The sequence below is a fragment of the Jaculus jaculus genome, chromosome 4 (genome assembly GCF_020740685.1).
Source record: "Jaculus jaculus isolate mJacJac1 chromosome 4, mJacJac1.mat.Y.cur, whole genome shotgun sequence".
NCBI lineage: Eukaryota > Metazoa > Chordata > Mammalia > Rodentia > Dipodidae > Jaculus > Jaculus jaculus.
In genome coordinates, this window is record NC_059105.1 from 153,409,957 (window position 1) to 153,433,250 (window position 23,294).

Genomic DNA, 23,294 nt, shown 5'->3' on the forward strand with positions numbered 1-23,294 from the left:
AGAGAACATGTGGTGCTTGGCTTTCTGGGCCTGGGTTACCTCACTTAGTATAATCCTTTCCAGATCCATCCATTTTTCTGCAAATTTTATAACTTCATTTTTCTTTACCGCTGAGTAGAACTCCATTGTATAAATGTGCCACATCTTCATTATCCACTCATCACTTGAGGGACATCTAGGCTGGTTCCATTTCCCAGCTATTATAAATTGAGCAGCAATAAACATGGTTGAGCACATACTTCTAAGGAAATGAGTCCTTAGGATATATGCCTAGGAGTGCTATAGCTGGGTCATATGGTAGATCAATCTTTAGCTGTTTTAGGAACCTCCACACTGATTTCCACAATGGCTGGACCAGATTGCATTCCCACCAGCAGTGTAGAAGGGTTCCTCTTTTTCAACATCCCCGCCAACATTTGTGATCATTTGTTTTCAGGATGGTAGCCAATCTGACAGGAGTGAGATGGAATCTCAATGTAGTTTTAATCTGCATTTCCCTGATGACTAGTGACGTAGAACATTTTAGATGCTTACATCCCATTCGTATTTCTTCCATTGAGAATGCTCTATTTAGCTCCATAGCCCATTTTTTGATTGGCTTGTTTGATTCCTTACTATTTAACTTTTTGAGTTCTTTGTATATCCTAGATATTAATCCTCTATCAGATGTATAGCTGGTAAAGATTTTTTCCCATTCTGTAGGTTGCCTCTTTGCTTTTTTTTCATTGTGTCCTTTGCAGTGTAAAATCCTTGTAATTTCATTAGGTCCCAGTGATAAAATAAGTATTTTTTAAGATTAAAACTATAAATAGACTACTATGTAGGAAAAAAGATCAGCACACACATATCTGCACATACATGTCCACACATCATACTCACATACACACATACACCCAAAAGAGAAAAAAGTTGAAATCATATATAGATATATTTATATTTGTATGTATTTTATATTTCCATTTATAAACATGTATATTGTATGCATGCATATTGGCATATTGCTAAATTTGAGGTTTTGCCCTGTCTTCTTTAAGGTGTAATTTGTAGACAATAAAGTGTGCTCTTTTCCACAAAAAAAAAAAAAAAAAAAAAAGAAAAGAAAAAAGGTCAGCAAAAATAATGCTTCCTCCATCTCCTTTATTTCCTGTATAGTGCTTGGCTGGATTCACCTTTTCTCACTGTGGCTTTAAGAATGCCCACATGATAATGCCTGCTCTCTTCTGCATCCAGTATCTTCCACATCCTCAGGCAGCTTGAGTTCCGACAAGTCTATTTAGCAACACAGACAAGAACTACAAAGAAGATGGTTAAGCTAACAGGTAAATTAAGAGTCCAGAGAAGAGCTGAAGAGATGGCTTCGTGGTTTCAGTGCTTCCCTGTAAAGTCCAAAGATCTAGGTTCAATGCTGATTCTCCAGGACCCACATTAGCCAGATGCACAGGGTGGCATATACATCTGGAGTTCCTTTGCAGGGGCTAGAGGTCCTGGCATGCCCACATTCATTCATTCTCCCCCCCCCCCCCCGCTCAAAGAAATAAATATAAATTTTTAAAAGGGCTAGAGAGATGGTTTAATGGTTAAGGTATTTGCCCACAAAGCCTACAGATCTCAGTCTGATTCCCCAGTACCCACGTACGCCAGATGCACAAGGTGGCACGTGCATTTGGGTTTGTTTGCAGTGGCTAGTGCCCCTGGTGCACTCATTCTCTCTCTGCCTCTTTCCTTTTCTCTCCTCTCTCTCTCTAAATAAAATAAAACCATTTTTTTTAAATGAAATTTTTTTTAAAAAGTCAAGAGAAAGAGAACAGAGGGAAACAGGGTGGGGATTTTTCTACTGAGTATAAAAGACCCAAAAGCAGAGAAACAGCAAAAGACCTGGCTAGTGATGGAGCAGTCAGGGGATGAACATGGCATGATTATCTTTAAGCAACACATGCTTGGTTCTTAGTGCAGTTCTGAAAGATGCTTTATATATTGGCACCAATAAATGCTTCTAAATATACCCAAGAGAATTCAAGAGCTCTAAACTCGGTGTTAGCTCCCTAAAACAGCCTTACAGAGTATTCTTTCGTTCTTAAGAGAATGGTAGTGAGATCTAAGCCAAAGTTTCTAAACCTTGGCTGCAAACTGGATTTTCCTGGAAAGCTTTTAGAAATCTGAGGCTTCAGTCTCACACAATCAATTCCAATTCTACTGATGATGGATATAAACCGGGTCTCCTCAGGTGACTGACTGTCAAACAGCTCTGACTGAAAACCACTGCTCGTACACAGGAACAACATGTGCGCATTGCTGCAAACACTTCACGTGTCCTTGGTTATAGAGGGGAAAATCAAGCCAGGTAATCTGACTAGGTCCACAGCAAGAGCATGGCAGAGACAGACGTTCAGATGTGAAGCCTGGGCTCTTCAAGACCAGCTACACTTCCTCACGAGCAGGAATGAAAGCATTATCCAACTACAACTACAGCAATCAAAAGAAAACATTAAAAAGACAATTAACTTCTTCCTTCTTACAGGCAGCACAGCGACCAGTGAGCTCATTAGAAAGTCAGAGAGAGACAAGAATCTTCCCTTCCTAAAAGAAGATTCAAATTTGAGATTTCCACATTTTCAGTAATTTCCCAGGTATCACTTTATATAGCAGTTATTTGACATTAGTTACCAAAAACTGCTTTAGTTTTAAAATCCAAGGGAACATTCATAAGAAAATGCCTTACCTATTTCTGTTCTGCTGACTCCAATTCCATTATAAATTCTCAAGTAATTAAAGTGACAAGAATCTGAATCTTCAATGTCAAAGTCACCAAACTTGATGCGAATTCTTTCTCCCATCTTTACTCGGATTTCCCATTCACACACGGTGCTGTTGGGGTAGGCGTGCGGGTAGTTTATGGATGTAAGGGTTCCACTGTCAGGGCCTAAAACGGTGTGTCCACATCCATCACCTTCAAAACAAGGAAGAGAAATCAATTATTTTTACATTTTCAATATGTGTACTTGGAACTTTATGTGATGAGAGAAGCTATGTATGATATTAATTTTTCTTTGGTTTTTGTTTTTCGAGGTAGGGTCTCATTCTAGCCCAGGCTGGCCTAGAATTCACTCTGTAGTCTCAGAGTGTCCTTGAACTCATGGTGATCTTCCTACCTCTGCTTCCTGAGTGCTGGGATTAAAGGCGAGCGCCAACTCGCCCAGCTCGGTATTAAATATTTCATATCACCAATACTTCCTTTCACAAGATAGAGTAGATGATCTGTCTGTCTACTCACAGGAAGGAGCCAAGAGAAGTCAAGATGGGTTGCAGTCAAACAAACAAAAAAGTTATACAGATTACTTATAAAATCAAGGGAACTTCCATTCTGAACAAGTAAGCATAAACACTAATTTGCTGCGGTTAAATATGTACTGTCTAACTGAGAAAGATCAGCGTGTATTTATAGCACCTGTTCACAGCCACTGAACATAAACGTTATGAGCTTAATCTACGATTAACATCACGGGCTCCTAAACTTGCTGTGAGGAAGAAATGATTTCTAAGACACACGTAACACAGAAATGCATACTAAAGACTATGTAGATTGCTGAACTGCTATAGACCGCAAAACATTCCTTTTAGAAAGCACTAAAACACTGTTTGGAGCCCGGAGTGATGGTACAAACTTTTAATCCCAGCACTTGGGAGGTTGAGGTAGGAGGACCAGATCCTATAAATTCAAGGTCAGCCTGGAGCTAGAGTTCCAGGTCAGCCTGGGCAACACTCTACCTCAAAAACAAACCAACAAAAAATTTGGTGAAGTTTGATCTCATATTCTATTAAAACTTGAATTAGTAGCATCTCCTCCCAAGTCTCATTTCTCATAGAAGAGGAAAAATAGCTGAATGGCTTATAAAAGACTAGCAAAAATAACTTTCATATCTTGTCATTGGTATTATTTGTTCCAGAAGTTTCTATAGCAATGGAATATAAAAACTTCTGAAACTTAGCCTACTGTTTGTAAACATAAAATATTTGCATGCTTCACTGCATTAGAGCTTATTTTTAACTGAGTATCCAGAAAGATACTCACTGACTAAATGTCCATGTAGAAGGTTCAGCTGCTGCTCCAACTGTACTGTTTAAAATTCAGCAACAGGGCTGGAGAGATGGCTCAGCAGTTAAGGTGCTTGCCTGCAATGCCTAACAACCTGGGTTCAATTCCCTAGTACCCATGTAAAGCCACATGCACAATGTATGCCTCTGGGGTTCATTTGCAGCAGCTGGAGGCCCTGGTTGCACCAATTCTCTCCTCTTCCTTCCCTTCCTCCCTCCCTCCCTCCCTCCCTCCCTCCCTCTCTCTCTCTCTCTCTCTCTCTCTGCCCTTTCAAATTAATAAATAATATTAAATTAAAATTCAGCAACAGTGAGACGTAAATGAGTCTTTTTAATGTAACTATAAACATTTCCTTTTAAAATAATAGCATGGGGCTGGAGAAATGGCTTAATAGTCAAGGTGCTTGCCTGTGAAGCCTAAGGACCCAGGTTCGATTCCCAGAACCCATGTAAGCCAAATGTACAAGGTGGTGCATGCAAATGGAGTATTTTCAGTGGCTAGAGGCCCTGGTGTGCCCATTCTCTCTAGCTCTCTTAAATAACAAAATAATAGTATTTTTTTCTGTAAGAAAGTTATTCATAATCATTTTTGGAAATAGTACAATACTTACATACACAAGAAAAACTACATTAAAACTGTTTTAACCTCATTGCAGACATAGATGGCTGCAACAGAATTTCCATTATCTTAACTTATTAGTTGAAAAACCACTGTGGTACTAACCTTACTTTCCAGAACAGTTAAAAGCCTAACAGTATCTAAATGTACTGGATGCTAAAGAAGGGGTTATTAGTTGATGAATAAGGAAGCTTAAAGTGAAACTTATAAACCAGGCCTCTCTGATAAGGAAGTTTTATTCTCAAATCCATGTTACTATTGCACCTTGGTCTACTTCTGCATGTCTATACTACAAATATTGCTTTCTATACAAACACTTCTTATATAAAGTTTAGCTTTTAAGCCTGGTGTGGTAATACACACGCCTTTAGCCCCACCACTCAGGAGACAGAGAAAGGATGGCCTGAGTTGAAGGTCACCCTGAGACTGCATAATGAATTCCAGGTCAGCCTAGGCTAGAGTGAGACCCTAACTTAAAATAAATAAATGAATAAAATCTCAGCTTTTAGTCAATATTAACTGTAGCTGTTTTCTGTACCTACTTTTATTCACAAACAAGAGCTAGGCATAGTAGCTTAACAATATAACAAAATAGAATTCAGTAAGTGTGTTTTTGTGCAGCACAATCCATGATGTTTTGCAAATACAAAACTGAGGATGTTATATAATTTTTGAAATACCCTAGAGAGATAACTTGAGTATCTCTGCTAGATATTTTCTGAATTAAAAACAAGGAGATGTCAAAACCTCCACTGTGAAAATAAATGATTGAAACATAAATACTTTTGAATATTAATCAACATTTTTCTTTAGAAAGAAAACAATCAATTATCCTAAAATTGTTTCCAGTCTGAAATGTTCAACTAGTTGCAACTAATCTGAAATGTTCTCTTACTATTCAGAAGAAAAAAAGAATTCCGGGAGTTATTTCAATATTAAAGAAGCAACCACTGGATAATTAAATAAATCAAAATATCACTTTTTAAAATAAAAGGCTAATGTGACTTTTCAAGTGATTAGAAGTGTTGACAGTTCAGAAAGTCAAGAATTATCTATTAACAGCTGAATGCATGACTTCATAATTAATGGCAGACTGTCTCAATGTATTCCCTATAGACAACTATCCAACCTGAAGTTATTTTTAAATGAACTTTACACAAAGAGTACAAGCAGTGTTTGGAGTAATTTTAAATGTCTTTATGTCTATGTAATTCTCAATTATAACATGCTTTTTCTGCATAAAGCATTATTTAAGAAGTAAATAATAACTGATGAAAACAGGGCTTTTACATACACACGGATGAAGAAAGCAATTAAAACCGATCTGTCTTTCTTGCAGAATCCCGAGGAGGAGGAAGGAGGGCATGGACATCCGGTGCACAGGTCATTTGCCAAGTATGCTGGAAAACATGTGGGGGAGCTGAGTTCCCTCCTCTCACCAGCAGGTAAAATGCACCAGGAACCAGCCTATGCAATGAACATGTTTTCTGTTCCAAAGAATGCTGCTTACATAGCTCATGCGGACTCAAGTGAACAGGGCAGTCCTCAGAATGAAGAGCCTCCCTAGATGGGAGCATGGCTGAGGTTTCAGTGCTGACTCAAGGCCACGGCTAGGAGCTCTGTCTGAAGATTTTCTATACTCCTTGGCTGGGTTTCATTTGGCCAAAGAGTAATGCTGTTCAGGTCACTAAAGGTGCACCCCGGGGAAGAGCTTTCCCCCAAAGATCAGCAGTTATGCCGAAGAGTTTCGAGTTTTCCGCATTCCAATTTTGAAACACATAAACGGAATGCCTTGTTTTTCTTTAAGTTACAACAGGAAATGAGCCTTTTTATTAATCTTCAGATCTCAAATGATGTTTAGTCCTGGCTCATGAGCTTTTTAACATCAAAGGGGAAAATGGTCCAATAGGATCAGGAGAATTTGTCCCCTCATTTTCTCATCAACATTGTACACTGAGAAGACCAAGGACCTACCTATGCCCAGGATATACCACTTAATATCACTCATGGACAAGACAGAACTGGCAAAAAGGATTACTATCACAGGAGGGGGTGTGGCACAAAGGTGAACGCCTCTCTCTAATCCTCAGCCCCTAACCAACTCCTCCATCTCTGCCAGCCCCTCATCCTTCTCCTTCCAGGACCGTCTCCATGGCACTAGAACTGACTGAAGGGTGGAAGCCCGGGAGGTGACTGGGAGGGGGCACTGGCATGCTGCTCCTTCGTCAGGCTGCAGACATATCCAGGGATTACTCATGGAGCATGTGTTTACTTCCTCAGAAGAGTGCAAGGTCAGATGTGTTAAGCCAGATACAAATGTTGATGCTGTTCCAGGAAAAGAACTGAATGGCTTTTCCTTCTTTTACTACTTATCCCTAGAGAAAACAAGAGAGCACACTGAACATATTTAAACGACAATGAAATAATGCAACTATGAATGCAAGCTTATTTATTGCTAGTTAAACTCCAAACCAAGTGTGTCTCTTAGATAAGAATGTCCTCCCGATTGCTGGTTACATGTGACACTCCTGACCCCTCACTCAGACACAGGGAAAAGTGATGACGTCAAAATGGACAAGAAATCTATTGGAAAGACGAAAGGATTTCAGGGGGGGTGGTATTCAGAAGGAAGAAAAAGTCAGGTGGTGGGAGGGGACTATGATCATGATATACTGTGTGTGTGTACGAAAACTGTCAACAAAAAGTTAAATGAACAGTTAATATGGAATTAAATATTAATAATAGGAGCTCTGTGTGACTTCAAAAAAATGCTTCCCTTAGCAAATACAAATACAGAATACTTGCACAAATGTGGCAAAATGGAACTTTCATTACAGTAAGCTATTTACAAAAAGATTTATACTTTCCCAGAAAGCTTCAAGGACTTTGGTCCTAGCCGTGACATTAAGTCTCACTATACTTCCTCTAAATAAGTGTCATTTCTGCTATGCCTTATCATTCATCTGGGAGATAATAAAAATAAAAAATTTCAGTATTTAACTAGCAGACAGTTCACATAACATGTAATTCTTAACACCTGCATCCAGTTTCCTTTGGCTTCAGTAAGATGTTTGATGCATTATTTAGCACTGAATTCTTAGCCTGCAAAGCCTGTATTCGTCCTGAAACTGAGTTTTCTTCAGCTGTATAACTACAAACTGCAAACAGATAGCTAGATGCAGTACTTTAATTTCACTTAAAATTCCCTTTGTACCTGGTGGTAATGTTCCTTGTTCTGAAGTCAATGTTGTCTAAAATTACAAATATTTTATTTATTTATTTGAGAGAGAAAAAGGCAGATGGAGAGAGAGAATGGGTGCACCAGGGCCCTCAGCCTCTGTAACCAAACTCCAGACACATGTACCACCACGTGCATGTTGATTACTTGGGTACTGTGGAATCAAACCTGGGTCTTCATGCTTCACAAGCAAACACCTTTAACTAACTAAGCCATCTCTCCAGCCTGACTTTGTCTAAAATTAATATTGCTCCTTTAGTATTCTTTTGATTCACTGGGTATATTCACTGGGTATGTATTCACAGGGTATATATAATAAAAATGTGTTCACAGGGTATATCTTCATCCAACCCTAGATATTTATGTGTGTAATAAGATATACATAAATCTTACATTTTAAAATAGTCTTAATTTTCAAGAGTAGTTTCAGGATCTCAGAAAAACTGAGTGGAAGGTAGAGATGTGTCATATAATCTGACTCCCCACAGGCACAATCACTCCATTATTAGGGTCACCCACCAAAGCCGTACATGTGCTACAACCGACTAATCTAAATTTACACATCACCTCCCAAAGCCCCTATCTTTGAGTTCATTCTTTTTTTTTTTTTTAATTTACTTGAGAGCAACAGACAGAGAAAGAGGCACAGAGAGAGAAAAAGAGAAAGATTGGGCATGCCAGGGCCTCCAGCCACTACAAACGAACTCCAGACGCGTGCGCCCCCTTGTGCATCTGGCTAACGTGGGTCCTGGGGAACCGAGCCTCGAACCGGGGTCCTGAGGCTTCACAGGCAAGCGCTTAACTGCTAAGCCATCTCTCCAGCCCTAGAGTTCATTTTTGATGGTGTACATTGTATGGGTTTAGGTAAGTATAAAATGATGAGACTTATGGGATTATTCAGAGAATAGTGCCCGGAAAACCACGTGTTTTACCCACACACTCCTTCCTCCCTCACTCTTTACGTGGTTTCCCTTTTCCAGAGCACCACACACTCGGAATCACAGCACAGAGTCTTTTCTGCCTGGCTTCTTTCACGTGTGCGCAATCCGTTCCCTGTTTTAAATGGTTTGACAGCTCCCTTATTTACTTTTCAATACTGAACCTGGGGTAGGAACAGAATGCAAATAGAGTCAAATGGCAACTTTTATAGGAAAAGAAACAATTTCATCTGTTTTTTGAACTCTGTGCATCTCTCCCTGTATCAATTTACAAAACTGAATTAGGTGAGGTAAAAGAACCCCCCACCCTGAAGTACAGACTTCATCTAGGACAACAGGGTTAGGCAATTTGGAATCATATGGCCATGCCCTGCCTACCACAGATGAGGACCTTGACAAGGTATTTACTAATTGCTGCTGAAGCTTCAGTTTGGTCATCTGTAAAATGGGCGTGCTAACAATACAGACTTTGTGTGGTGAGAATTAAGGTATTATATGAAAGCACCTGGTCTCAGGAGTCTAAGTCATACTAACGCACCTAATACACGTTTGTGGGTGCTAGTCTCATCGTAATAGAACACAGTCACTACCGAACGTCATAAAAAATGATTTTCGCAAACCACCTCTATCCCAATTGAGCAATTCCTTCACTCAGAAACGGCCCCACGTCCCCATCTGTCTGCCAGTTCTCAAGCTTGTGCTCTGCGTCCCAGCTTCAGTATGTCCCAGGCACCCAGTGCAGAGCTCCCGTGCCCGGGCTCTGGAGTGGATCCAGATGGCACAGTGGAAACAACAGTCCTTACAACAGTCCTGTCCTTACAGTTTGCAGAATGTCAGGACGGGCACAGCAGGTACTTCCAGGGAGGATGAGTTCTATAGCAAGTCCTTTCTCTGTTAGTAAATCTCTATAATGTATTACATCTGCCTAACTATGCATACTTACACCAGTTTGCCACAGGAAACTGTATCCTCTGGAAGGCAATGTGCTCCGCTCACGTGTCTAGCCATGCACGGAACCAAGACGCACAAGGTACTTACCACGCGCAACTGAATCCAGACACTTTCCCCAGATACTCAGTTTAAAAAATGTCCATAATCCTGTACGAGATCACCTGCATGTGGGAGCAACGCTACCTGTCTCCCTAGCAGGCTGCAGGGGTTTGGGAAGAACTTAGGGGTGGTGGCACTTATCTGCCATTCCGGCACTCAGGAAGCTGAGGTACAAGAATTGAGTTCAAGGCTAGCCCAGGCTACCGAGATCTACCAGGCAAACCAGGACGATGTGGTAAGACTCTGTCTCAAAAACAAATAAAAACTTTCACCAAGAAAGAGCTAGGGGTTGGCTCCCGTGGTTAAGAGCACTTGTTGCCCAAGCTCAGGCTGGAGACCACTGCCAAGTTGGACCCTCTCCCAATACACACAAAAACCTGGGAATGGCCACACGTTCCTATGACCCTAGTCCACACAGGTTGGCGAGCAGATTGGCCAGGGCTCAGACAGACAGAGAAACCCCATCTCATGGAAGTGTGCATGAGCAAAAGGAGAAGGCTACCTGCTCTCCTCCAGCCTCTACAGGCACAGGTGTGCATGGAGGATCAGCTACACACATGATACATACATAATACACCACATACCACACCACACACACTTCACACATGCACATGCACCAACAATATTTAAAAAAAAAAAAACCTAGCCGGGTGTGGTGGCTCACGCCTTTAATCCCAGCACTCGGGAGGCAGAGGTAGGAGGATTGCTGTGAGTTCAAGGCCACCCTGAGACTAATTCCAGGTCAGCCTGGACCAGAGTGAGACCCTACCTCGAAAAGAAAATAAAAATAAAAATAAAAATAAAAATAAATAAAAAATTAAAAAACCTTTTATTTAAAATAGTACAAGAAGGAACTGGGTGTGGTGGTGCATACCTTTAATCTCAGCACTCGGGAGGCAGAGGCAGGAGGATCGCTATGAGTTCAAGGCCAGCCTCACTGTATATAGTAAACTCTAGGACAGCCTGGGCTAGAACAAGAACCTACCTCAAAATTAATTAATTTGGAATTTAAAAACCAGTGCAGGGGCTGGGGAGACAGACAGCGTGGAGTCCCAGCACCCAGGTAAACATGCATTAGTGCGCGCCTATAATCGCAGCACCCTTGGGACTCACTGGCTAGCCAGACTGGCTGAACTGGTGCCATCTAAGTCCAGTGAGGGCCCTTGTGGAGAGCAGCAACTAAGGAAGACACCAGCTGTCAACCTCTGGCCTCCACACTCAAACACACATGTGCCCACACATACACGGTGTGTATATGTGTACACCCATGCAAGCACACCACACACACACATGCATACAACACGTGCTCCAAAATAACAAACACACACCAATTTTTAAAAAGCATGGTACACTCTAGAAATCCAGTATTCCTCCCCTTCCCGCCCTGGAGAATGCCGCGTCTATGAACTTCCTGCCTGGTCCTTCTGCAGGCTGCCGGAAGTTGACACGTTTTGCATGACCTCATGCTCCTTGGTTAGCTGACTGCTCCATGGGAAGGTACTGACTCACACGGCAGGCCTGCTCGCTCAGCTTTCCAATTTCTGTAATTTGTACAATAAGGAAAATCCCAGAGTTTCCCTATGTTCGAGTTCCATGCCTTGGGGACTTCCAGCAGCCGTGCAGAGGAAGCTGGGCTGAAGCGGGAGAGAAGCAAGCTGAGCTCGGTTTCTGGGTTTCTGCCCGGCTGCAGGCTTGCGCCCCTCGGTCCAGGGAGGTCCAGCTCGCCTCCCTCAGCTGAGCACCCTCCGACACCTTTCCCTCTCTTAGGCAGGTTTTAACCTGGACCGTCTAACCGGGATGCTGCCTCCGCCCTGGCTGTGCCTGGCGCACGTGCAAGGACGCGGGAAAGCGAGGAGAACAAGAAAAACCATGGACCAGAGCTCACCGAGGGGAAGTCACAGATAGCTGTATCATCCAAAAGTTACAAAGACAGTTGTATCCATCAAAAGTTACAAAGTCAGGAAGGAGGGAGCAAGGGCTGTCTTGTGGTTTGGGTGGTCTGTGGCCAGTACTCTCTGTGCTGGTTTTCTACTTGCATAAAAGACTTCTCCCACTGGGCTAGGGCAGAACTTCCCTGAATAGCGTTTGGGGTGGGGGTAATGTATACAGAATGGAAAAATGAAGCTGAAGCCTCACACCTTTGAAATGGGAAATTGTAACTCTAGAGTAGCAACAAGTAATATATAATTTTTATTTCACATATTGATTCATTCACTGAATAAAAAATTTACTGGCTAGGGATGAGTCATCTTAATCCCAACTCTCAGCATATCACATGGAGAAAGCCGAGTTATATACTTAAAAAACACTAAGTGGATCTTACAACTTAAATGCAGATACACCTCACTCTAAACCCCCCTCAAGCTCTAAGAAAATGGATAAAGCTCCCAAGTTTTCAGACTACACAAAATCCAAAACAAAAACCTGACTGTGGACGTGGCAGCGTCAGTAGGGAAGACGCAAGGCAGCAACGGGTTAAACAAATTAATCATCCACAGAGAACAGTGTGCCAGAGACTAGGAAAATGCCCAGCACAGACTGGCAAACTACTTGTCAGAAAGTTTGTCATGAGCAAAAGCAGATATGAGCTACTTGGACGGTCCACATGTAAGTAGACAAGGCAAGCTTCCAGTGTCTGCTCTGGCAGCATGGGACAAGGTGGGCGCGGATAGGCCTCAGGAGGAGGAGGAGGGGGAGCTACATTTTTCAAAGAGGAGGGGCAGCGAAGGAAATTAGCTCTCCAAAGGAAGATGGTCAAAATGCTGCCGCTGAGCCTTAGTGCCCTGAACCAAAGGAAGCACACAGCGGAGACTGGCATCAGCCCAGGCCTGGGATCTGTCACGTGCCAGCGTAAGAACACTGCGGTGACGACAGACCTGGTGCCCGAGCTGGGACAGACAGAAAACCCAGCGACAGAGTGGCCCTGCGGTCACACCTCATCTCTCACTTCACTCTTCACTGAGCCCCTCGACGGAAAGGCCTCCACAAAATGGCCTCACTGGCTTTTCCAGCTTCCCTTTCCTTTTCTAAAAAATCTTTTATTTATTTATTTGAGAGAAAGAGAGGCAGCTAGAGAGAGAAAATGGGCGTGCCAGGGCCTCCAGCCACTGCAAAGGAATTCCAGACGCGTGCGCCACCTTGTGCATCTGGCTGAGGTGGGTAATGGGGAATAAAATCTGGGTACTTAGGCTTCACAGGCAAGCACCTTAACCTCTAAGCCATCTCTTCAGCCTTCATTTCTTATTGTTTTTCTGACATTAGATGAAGCTACCTAAATGCTTCCTGAAAGTATAGAGGTTTTGCCTCAGGACACACCCAGACTGCACTAATTGAGATCCACTAACACACAAACATTGTGAAATAATGATTTCTACTCTGTTTTTAGGATGTGCTATGTTGAGTTCCAATCTGTGTTGTGTAGCCAGTAAAGGTTTATACAATGTGTGAAGTATGACTGAAATGTATCCTATTTTTCTTTCTTTTTTTTTTTTCCCTGCTGAGTTGGCAAAGAAAAAGGCTGTGGGCAGCTAATAGAACCTAAACTGGAGACCCTCATCATCCTAGAGGTGGGGATTTAAATCAGCAGCTGAAAGACACAGTGCAAAGGAGTTCCGGTACCTCTTCTGATAGGGACGGGCAGGACTCCTCTCAAAGCCAGGGGAACGCAGCGCAGGGAAGACAGCCTGGGAGGACGGCTGAGCCGAGAGCAGGCAGGCAGCAAGGTACAGGAGAGGAATGCCGAGCTCCCGAACTAAGTGTGGGGTGAGGCGAAGGCCATCTGCGTGAAGCACAGGCAGGAGCCCAGGGTCTGGCACCAAATCAAGTGCTGAGGGCAACAGATCCATGCCAGAAATAGGGTACTTAGGACAAATATTTTAAATGGCACACGCCACAGTCAATATTAGAAGAAAATAAACAGTTTCTCTTGTAACAAGAGCAACTACTTCAGGTGCAGTGTGGAAAGTGCTATGTGGAGGGGCGTGCGTAGGGATATTCACAGAGCTCCTCAGAGGGGAGGGTGCCCAAGGAAGGGTCCTGGAGGACTGGGGAGTGATTAAGAGAAGTAGGGCATTCCAAGCTCAGGAAACTACACATATAAAGAGATAGGTGTAGGGAATATGATACAATGACATGAAATGATTTGTTAATGGAATACGAAGTGGCTCAGCCTGGAACTTGAATGACCAAGTCTAAGAGATGCTGGTATGAGATTAGGATAGAATTGAAGGGCCAGGCAGTGAAAAACCACACGTGTCATATGTAGCGTTTGGACTGTATTTTACAAGTGATTAAAGGGGCTGCAAATCTCACTGTGGAAGTCACAATGGAAAGCGGTATCTGACTACATGGAACCACGGGTGGCCCGCTGACTGCTCAGAGGCCAAAGGCATGGAGCTCGGGGAGGACCGAGCAGGCTCTCACATGCCCATGCTCTTCTGACTGCCTCTGCCCTCGCCCTGTGAGCTCTGCTCCTCGAGTATCTGCAAACTGTAATCTAGAAACCTAGCAACTCTTCAAAGCTTTACCACCCAAAACTATTTATCTATGAGACTTCTGTTTCCCAGGAATGTGAGCCCCAACTTTCTTAAATCTATGGTGCACATCCTCCCTTGGCTATCATGCACGTGTATATATAATCATATGGATTTGTTCACATATTAATATTCCAAGCGGAACATAATTATTTCCTCAACCAGACTGTAGATGCTCTGAAGGAAATGGTAACAGTTCATCTTCCCCAAATGCCCCAGGCATTACTGACAATATGTGCACACTCTCCTGAGAGCTCACAATGGCTAGCTCTCCATGCTGATGGCTTGAACCTCAAGCAGTACAGTGCCCACTGAAAAGTTGCATGCATTCCTCTTAACAAAAGCCTGCAGGGAATTCTGGGCCATTCTCCTTAGAAAAGCAGTCTTTCAACTCTATACCCTTCAGTGTGTGGGTTGACATGTAGTTTTAATAGCTTTTAGAAATCACCATTATTTCACCCATTCTAATGGCTGTTGTACTGACACTCATTAATTACTAGTATGTTTGAATATGTGTTTTCTATCCCCTTAAGTTATGCTTATTTCTTTAATCCACATAATGATCTAAAAATTATGACACTGTGTTACTAAACTGGTATTCTGAACTGAAATATGTTCTCAAAAACTGTCTTGAATAACAAATTTAATAAAATGAAATACTGAAACAGTAGTTCTGAATAATATGATTATTTCCAAAGTAATGTGTGATTAAAATTTACAATTTAAAGCATTAATCTTATTATATGCTATATCTGTGCTGAAATTATAGAGGTGTGCAAATATGGAATAGAAAGGAACTTGGTAAAGTAGGAGCCAGCCGTAGAGAATTATCTAAGTCGTTTGCTTTACACAATTATAATTGTCTTTTGTAAATTATTTAAGAACATTTGCAATGTGCCATAGTCATGCCATTGCTACAAAGGAACCCTCCACACCAGGAGCTCCACAAGAATGACTGCCAATCTGAGTCACCTCCTAGATCAACACTCTCAGCCAGGCAGTGGGACAATGCTTTTACAAACCCTCCAACCTTGGGGATTATCCCACATCCTCCAAACGATCAAGATGTGGAAGCAGAACCTAATGAGCTATCTGTACTTAACTAATGTCCAACATGACTACCTGAGCTTCACATCTCAGGGTCATTTTGCTGAGTATACTTCTAAATGTCAACCATGTATAACCAATGTGTAAACCTGGCCTGGCCTCTTCTCGGCCTACAGGATCTGGCGGCTTCCTTTCAGAAATTAATCTGCATAATCCCCTTGCCTTTGGCATTCTAGCCCTGGTTCTTTCACTTATTCCAAACTCTCCATCTGAAGTCTCCTTTCTGTTTCCTGTTTGTTTATTTTTCAAAGTAGGGTCTCACTCTAGCCCAGGCTGATCTGGAATTCACTGTGGAGTCACAGGGTGGTCTTGAACTCAGGTGATCCTACCTCTGCCTCCCAAGTACTAGGATTAAAAGGGGTGCACCACCAGGCCTCACTCTGTTGCGTTTTAAGAATAGAGTTCTGCCGGGCGTGGTGGTGCACACCTTTAATCTCAGCACTCGGGAGGCAGAGGTAGGATCGCCGTGAGTTCGAGGCCACCCTGAGACTCCATAATGAATTCCAAGTCAGCCTGGGCTAGAGTGAGACCTTGCCTCAATAAACCAAAAAAAAAAAAAAAAAAAAAAAATAGAGTTCTTATGTTCAAATGGAACGGAATGATCACTGTCTCCAGAGGGAAATGTTTTCTTGCTTTCTTTCTGCTTATCACATGGAAAATCTACCTCAAAAAACATCAATCTGAAATTTTATAATTTTTCATTTATAAATTTCAAAACTGTGGGACTGAAATCTGATCATTAGCACATACAGAATGTGTGCTTTGTTTCTAACTTTTATACTGTGCAAGGTATCAGAAATATAGCAGAAAAGGATGACTAGATTTTTGCCTCTGGACACAGCTAGATAAAAAAACACCCTATGCTTAAATTTGGGGCATGTTATCTTGCGGGCCTTACTCTGTAACCTAGGCTGACAGGAATTTCTGATCTTCCTGCCTCAGCTTCTCAAGTGTTGACTGCAGGCACGTACCAACATGCCTGCCTTTATCAGACAAAGAAAAGACATGGAAAATTATTTTTTACTTTTTTTGTTTTGTTTTGTTTTTCCAGGTAGGGTCTCACTCTAGCCCAGGCTGACCTGGAATTCACTGTATTCTCAGGCTGGCCTCAAACTCATGGCGATCCTCCTACTTCTGCCTCCCAAGTGCTGGGATTAAAGGTGTGTGCCCGGCAAGACATGGAAAATTCTAAATTAATCTTACAGATATTAGAAATAGTTTCAAATGTTTCTTCACAAAAATAAGCTCTTTATTTCTGAAAATTAACAAGTATTTTTCATTAAGTACTTTCGAGTATCACAAGCCAATAAATGCATACTTGCTAGACCATAAAAATCTCCATGTAGCGGTTCCAACTATAATTATAGAGTGGGAATGATTCTTTTAAAAAATGAACGTAAGGGCTGGAGAGATAGATGGCTTAGCAGTTAAGCACTTGCCTGTGAAGCCTAAGGACCCTGGTTCGAGGCTCGATTCCCTAGGAACCACATTAGCCAGATGCACAAGGGGGTGCATGCGTCTGGAGTTCATTTGCAGTGGCTGGAAGCCCTAGCATGCCCATTCTCTTTCTCTCTCTCTCTGTCACTCACTCTTAAACAAATAAAAATAAAAAGTTTTTTAAAAATGAACTTGAAAATAATAAATAAATAAATAAATAAAAACAAGGGCTGAAGAGATGGCTTAGCAGTAAAGGCACTTGTCTGCAAAGCCAAAGGACTCAAGATTGATTCCCCAGGACCCACATAAGCCAAACGCACAAAGTAGCACATACATGGGGAGTTCCTTTGCAGTGCTCGAAGTCCTGGCATGACCACTGTCCCTCTATCTGCTTCTCTCACTCAAATAAATAAATAAAAACAATGCACTTGATTTGCTTCACAGGTTCAACATGACTATCAATGAGGAAGCTGAGCTCCTGAGATGAAGTGACCCAAATAACTAGTCATAATGTCAACTAGAGATAGAAGTTCAATCCTAGCAGAATATCAACTTCCTATAAATGTATGACATCAATAAATGTGCAATAAGGTTAAGTTCCATTTAAGTATTTTTAAAACATGCATTTTTCAGAAAAAGTTTTGAAATAAAATTTGAAGATGAAATTAATATAAAATTTAGAATTCACATAAGCTACATCTAAAATACTGATATAGTAAACAGATGTAAATAAATAAAATTTACAGTTAAATAAAACTTTACATCTCTGCTGTGAAAGTTCAGCAAGTTTTCAAGCTAATAATAAATTTTATTCTGAGTCAACTAGAAAGAAAATCGACTGTCAGCAGAAAATATGCTGAGTAGCTATATATGGAATTAATTGGAATAAAGGTAACGTATTCCACTATGTCAAAATAATGTCAAACAGATTAATAAGAAAAACAGCCTGAAGCACAGGTCAACATAAACAGATAAAAATACATTTCTATCTAGGCTGGCTGGAGGGGGGTGGGAATCCATTCATCACAAAATATTTTTCAGTTTATTTTTTTATTCCAGATAGATGCAAATTGCAAACAATCTGGAAAAATATAAGAAAATTACTCGTAATTCTACGACAAAGGACAACTGATAACATTTTATTACCTCCAGTCTTTTTCTAAAGACGCCTTGTTACTAACATTCTCATTATTAAAATTCTATGTATTTTAAAGCTCTGCTTCCATTCTTAGGCGAGACTTCATTTCAGTTACATGAAGGAATCTCACGAAACTCTGAAGTAATGTGTTAGGCTGGTAAGATTGGCTTAAAAAAAAAACTCCACTGCTTACTGAATGAGGTCCCTTTGGGAAAGAAGTATAAATATTTTAACTAGGGAATTAAATCCCTAATTTTGAATTTTCATATGTTTTCCTAACTGATTCTTAATTTACCAAGTTAGTAACTCAAGAATAATTATTATTTACATTATGATTTTCCTTTGCAAAACTTATACTATCATTTCATTTTCATTATCAATGAAATTGGAGTATATTTCCATATGAATAATGCAGAAAACAGGTAAAGTGACTAAACAAAATTTACCCAATCAATTTTGAAGAAATGGAGATCACATATTTTTAAAGATTTATTTACTTATTTATTTGAGACAGAGAGAGAGAGAGAGAAAGAAAGACAGAGAGAAGAGAGAAAGTGAGAACGGGCACAACAGGGCCTCTAACCACTGCAAGCAAACTCCAGACACCATGTGCATCTGGCTTCCATGGAACATGGAGAATCGAACCTGGGTCCTTTGGCTTCGTGGGCACGCACCGTAACCAGTAAGCCATCTCTCTCCAGCCCGAGATCATATATTTTAATTACTAGTGTTCATCCTGTTCATGCCGGTTTTATTTTGGTATTTATATAAAATGACTGAAAAAAATTGTTAAAATGCTCTGATTAAAAATTATATAAAGGGGGCTGGAGAGATGGCTTAGCGGTTAAACACTTGCCTGTGAAGCCTAAGGACCCCGGTTCGAGTCTCGACTCTCCAGAACCCACGTTAGCCAGAAGCACAGGAGGGCGCATGCATGTGGAGTTCCTTTGCAATGGCTGGAGGCCCTGGAGCGCCCATCCTTTCCCTCTCTCAACCTCTCTCTCTGTCTGTCGCTCTTAAATAAATAATAATTTTTAAAAAAATTATATAAAGCCACTAAAACGAATGCAGCATGGTTTATTAGTTGAGGTATGAAATTCCAAAAAGAAATTCCAAAAGTAAGACAATGACCTCATATAACTGACTCTATACAAGATTTTAAAAATATTTGATCTATGTGCACGTGTGTGTGGCACGTGCGCACACCCGCGCATGCTGGTGAATGTTTGCTAGGTTCTCTTGCTGCTGCAAATAAGACACCAGATACTTGTGCCACTTTTGACATCTGCTTTGACTTGGCCCTGGGACAGCAGGCTTTGCAAGCAAGTGCCTTGCAACTGCTGAGCCATCCCCTCAGCCCCTACTCCAGGAATTTCTTTTAAACATGACGCACACACTTTCCCATCTGGGAATATGCAAAACAGCGACAGCTTCTGCTTCCGTGGTTGTACGCCTTTGTGTACTAAGGTACATTATATTCATCTTCCCTCAATTTCCTTACTGAGGTAAATGGAGTAATGAATCCCATCGAGCTGGCGAGGATTCAATAAATTGATTTCCATAAAGCACTTCATCCCGAGACTCTCTCCAAGTAAACTCCGGTAAGTGGTTTCCCGAAGTCTGTTTCCCCTTACTAGAAAGACAGTAAAACTCCTACAGAGAATTCTACACTCCAGTTTAGAGTAAGTGCTGATGAAACGTGCACCCTAAGCATCTAAATATTAACGTCACTGGGTATAAAGACACCCACATTTAAAGATATTAGCTTAGCAAGCACGGATTTTCCTTACATGTCACAGGCCAGCTTCAGCAGGTTCTCAACGACATCTCATTACTCTTGAGTCTATAATGACCATGATGAGGGCAACATGGAGCTGGACTCAACATGGAGATTAAAAAATATATATTCCCAGCAATAAGTACCAATACAACCCTTATCCTTCTCACTGCAATAAAATGGGGAAAGCCATGAGAAAACGTAGACAATATCGAATGCCAAAGTAACTCAAGTATCATATGCCGCCTTAAGCAGCACTAAAAATCCTCTCTCTTTCCATTATAATCATTCAACAATTTTGCTCCCTTCTGAGACAGGTTTAAGTGCTGTAGGTAGAAAAGAAGAAAAAAAAAGTTTTATCATTTCTGGAAAGGCTTGTCCTTTTGGTGTGGAACGCTCCACTCGGCAACACTGCAAACTGCGATGGGTCAGACCAAGGCAACCTACAAGCCGCCCAAGCCAGGTAAGGGATGGTAGGGAACGTTCCAAATCCAAGACTCGGGAGGTCACTGCAAGCTAGCTCGAAAATTCCCCTCACTTCCCTTCACAAAGGATGACGGTGCCCACTCCCCGTCTTTCAATGGCCTAAGATGCTGTTTGGATCCCCTACTCGGTCCACCGCTCCAGAAGGAGACCGATTCCAAGAAGCGGGCTCTCACGTCCCTCTCCTCCTCCAGAGAAATGAATGGCACTGAAAGACGCGAAGCCGCGCGAAGTTGGCGGCAAGAGCTCACCTTTGCAAAAATCAACCTTCCAGCTGGGTCCGCTCACCACCAGACCCAGGGCACCTCGCGGGGCTCCCCCGGCCACGATCCACTCACCTTGCTGGGCTCCGGCGTCCTCGAGCAGCAGGAGCAGGATGAGGAGGAGCAGGAGGGACAGAGGCATGGAGGAGGAGGAGGAGGAGGAGGAGGAGTTGGAGCGGGAAGGGAGGGAACCGGGGCAGGCGAGGGGGAGGGCGGCCGCGGCCCGGACTCGGGCACCGGGCGGGCTGCGCGCGGCTCTCACCACCGCCCAGCTCGCCATCGCGGCTGCCTGCAGGGCGCCTGCATAGTGCGGGGCGCCGCGGAGCCTGGCGCGCCCCGGGGCCCCGCGGTACCGGGCGAGGACGCTGGCAGCGGCGGGAAGAGCGAGCGGCGGCGCGCGCCTCGCCCCGCGCCGGGACCCCTCCTCCTCCTCTTCCTCCTCCACCTCCGTCCCCGGCCGCCGCTCCCCGCCCCGAGGACCACCCCTCCCCACCCCCGGGCTGGAGCGCTGGGCAGGAGAACCGGGAGCAAGCGGGGCGCTCGCTCGGGCAGCCGGCCGCTGCGGAACTGAGCACACGCGCGCGCGGACGCCGCGCTCCTCGCCCGCACCCCGGCTCCTGGCCCGCCGCGCTCGCCCGCGGCTCTGGCTGGCAGGCAGGCAGGCAGGCAGGCAGGCGGGCGGGCACCGGGCCGCCCCGCTCCCTCGCGCTCCCTCTCGCGCGCGCCGGGCCACGCCTCCTCGGCCCCGCCTCGGCCAATCCACAGCCAGCTCGGGTCCGGCTCCTTCCGCGTCATCCAATCAGCACGCTCTCTCCTCGGTCGACCCGTTCGCTCCTCCCTCCCTCCCGCCCTCCCTCCCCCGCCCGCCCCGGTGCGGCACCGCCCCTCATCAGCCTCCTCCAATCGCCTTCCGGCCTTGGGAAGCGTCCCACCCGCCTCTCCCAATCCGGGTCCCGCCCTCCGGCCCGGGCCCCCGGCGGCCCCCCGCCCCACCCCACCCGAGCGCCTGTTATTGTTGGGACCACAGCCCGGAGCGATCCCGCTGAGGCCGCCGCGGGCTCCGGTCAATGACTTCCGGGACTTCCCCATCCCCTCTTCCCCGCGCTCCTCGGGCCCCGCCGGCTGATCGCTCCTCCCCCGCCGCGCATCAGGCCACTTGGAAGGGGTGGGAAAGCTGGATCCTGGAAGGATTCAGCTGGGAGCTGGGAGCTGGGTGGCTTAGGGACGGTTGTTAAACCACAGAGTGCACTTTTTCTAAATTAAAACTCCAGCCAGTTGTTGCAGCAACTCCGAGTTAGCAATTACAGATGTGGAGTTCGAGATTTTTTTTTTCTTTTTTTAAATGTGCTTTTCCCTATCCCGATGCCCTTTTCGGTGGGGTGGCGGTTGCCGTCGGGGAGAAGTATAAAACAAGATTCATGTTCACTGAGGCTTTTAAAATCTAGCTTCGGAACGCTCATCCAGGCACTGTTAAGAGTTGTTGAGCGCCTGCCCTGTATCTGCAGAGATTGTGCCCAAGCTCCAAGGATTTGCCGCCGATTCCATTTTGCGGGAGAGACGCGTGCAGGTCAGAAAGGAGCAAGTGCAAGAGTCGGTGAGCAGTGGGACAGGACTGGACAGGGAGAGAAGAGAGGTGCCATCTGAAACTTCTTTTTTTTAAACTATTAAAACAAGGGGGCCCCTAGTAGGGTGGTACTATGTACACTGTCCAGCTGTGTTTGGACAAACGTGGAATGAACACACATCAGGCAAAATATGATTTGATGAAGGCTCAAGGGGATGCGTTCTGGTGCTCCCCAAGCTGACGGTACCCGCAGCTTTTATTCCGGTTCAGGCAGTCAGAGCTATGAGGAGTTTGAGCATAAGACAGATCACGTGTTTGTATCAGCTCAGATCCTGAGTTGTTTATCAGGAAATCGCTGGAGAAGTTGTGAGGGATTTTTTTTTTTTTTTTTTTTGTCTTTAAGAAGCTCCACCCAAGGAATATAGTGTTTTTTTTTTTTTTTAATGTCCCCAGGCTTAGTCTGTGTACAGATTAGATTTTTGGCAATTAGTTTAATCTCCACATGGTACCATGACAAATACAGGGAATCAGGAAAGATGGAACTGGTTGTGTGGAAAATGAAGTGACTCTGGGGATGGTCTCCAGTTTGTGGGGTTCCGTTTAGCTGATTTGACTCTTTCACAGAGCTACCAGTACGTGTTGTGATGCTCTGTGGCAACGCTTGGCAACAGTCACAAGCCCACACTCCAATGGGCTGGGCATGCCCTGTTCTAAGAGGTTATATTTGGTACTTTGAGTGCGTTAAAGGCATCTGTGACTTACAATCCAAGCTCACATGTTTTTGCGGCAGTCAGTCAGGAGCCAAGGTTTCTAGTAGTAATCTCTGAAACCACTCATCTCATTGTTGGACCCCCTTTCTATGGGACCAGTGAGTAATAGCCTTGAGGTTAGAGATAAGACAGCAAAGCGTTTGTGACCCCCGGGCTCTCATTCTGTCAACTCTGAAGCAGAGAATTTACCTGTGAACTGAGGCAGCTGCAGAACCCTTCATAGAAAAGTTAAAACCTGGGACATGGCTAGCCCACCTCTTGTGAAGACAGCCCACCGAAAACAATT

At 43.6% G+C, this 23,294-nt stretch overlaps 1 protein-coding gene across 1 annotated transcript in view; it reads right to left on the reverse strand.

The window, feature by feature from the left end:
• The window catches only part of Dcbld2 (discoidin, CUB and LCCL domain containing 2), an 85,512-nt gene extending 64,558 nt beyond the window's left edge, over positions 1-20,954 (reverse strand). The window contains exons 1-2 of the mRNA XM_045148236.1: positions 20,750-20,954; positions 2,720-2,947 (exon numbers count right to left, since the gene is read on the reverse strand). Of these exons, the coding sequence (XP_045004171.1) occupies positions 2,720-2,947; positions 20,750-20,954 (433 nt within the window). The remainder of the gene's footprint in view (positions 1-2,719; positions 2,948-20,749) is intronic.
• Positions 20,955-23,294: the final 2,340 nt, after the last annotated feature.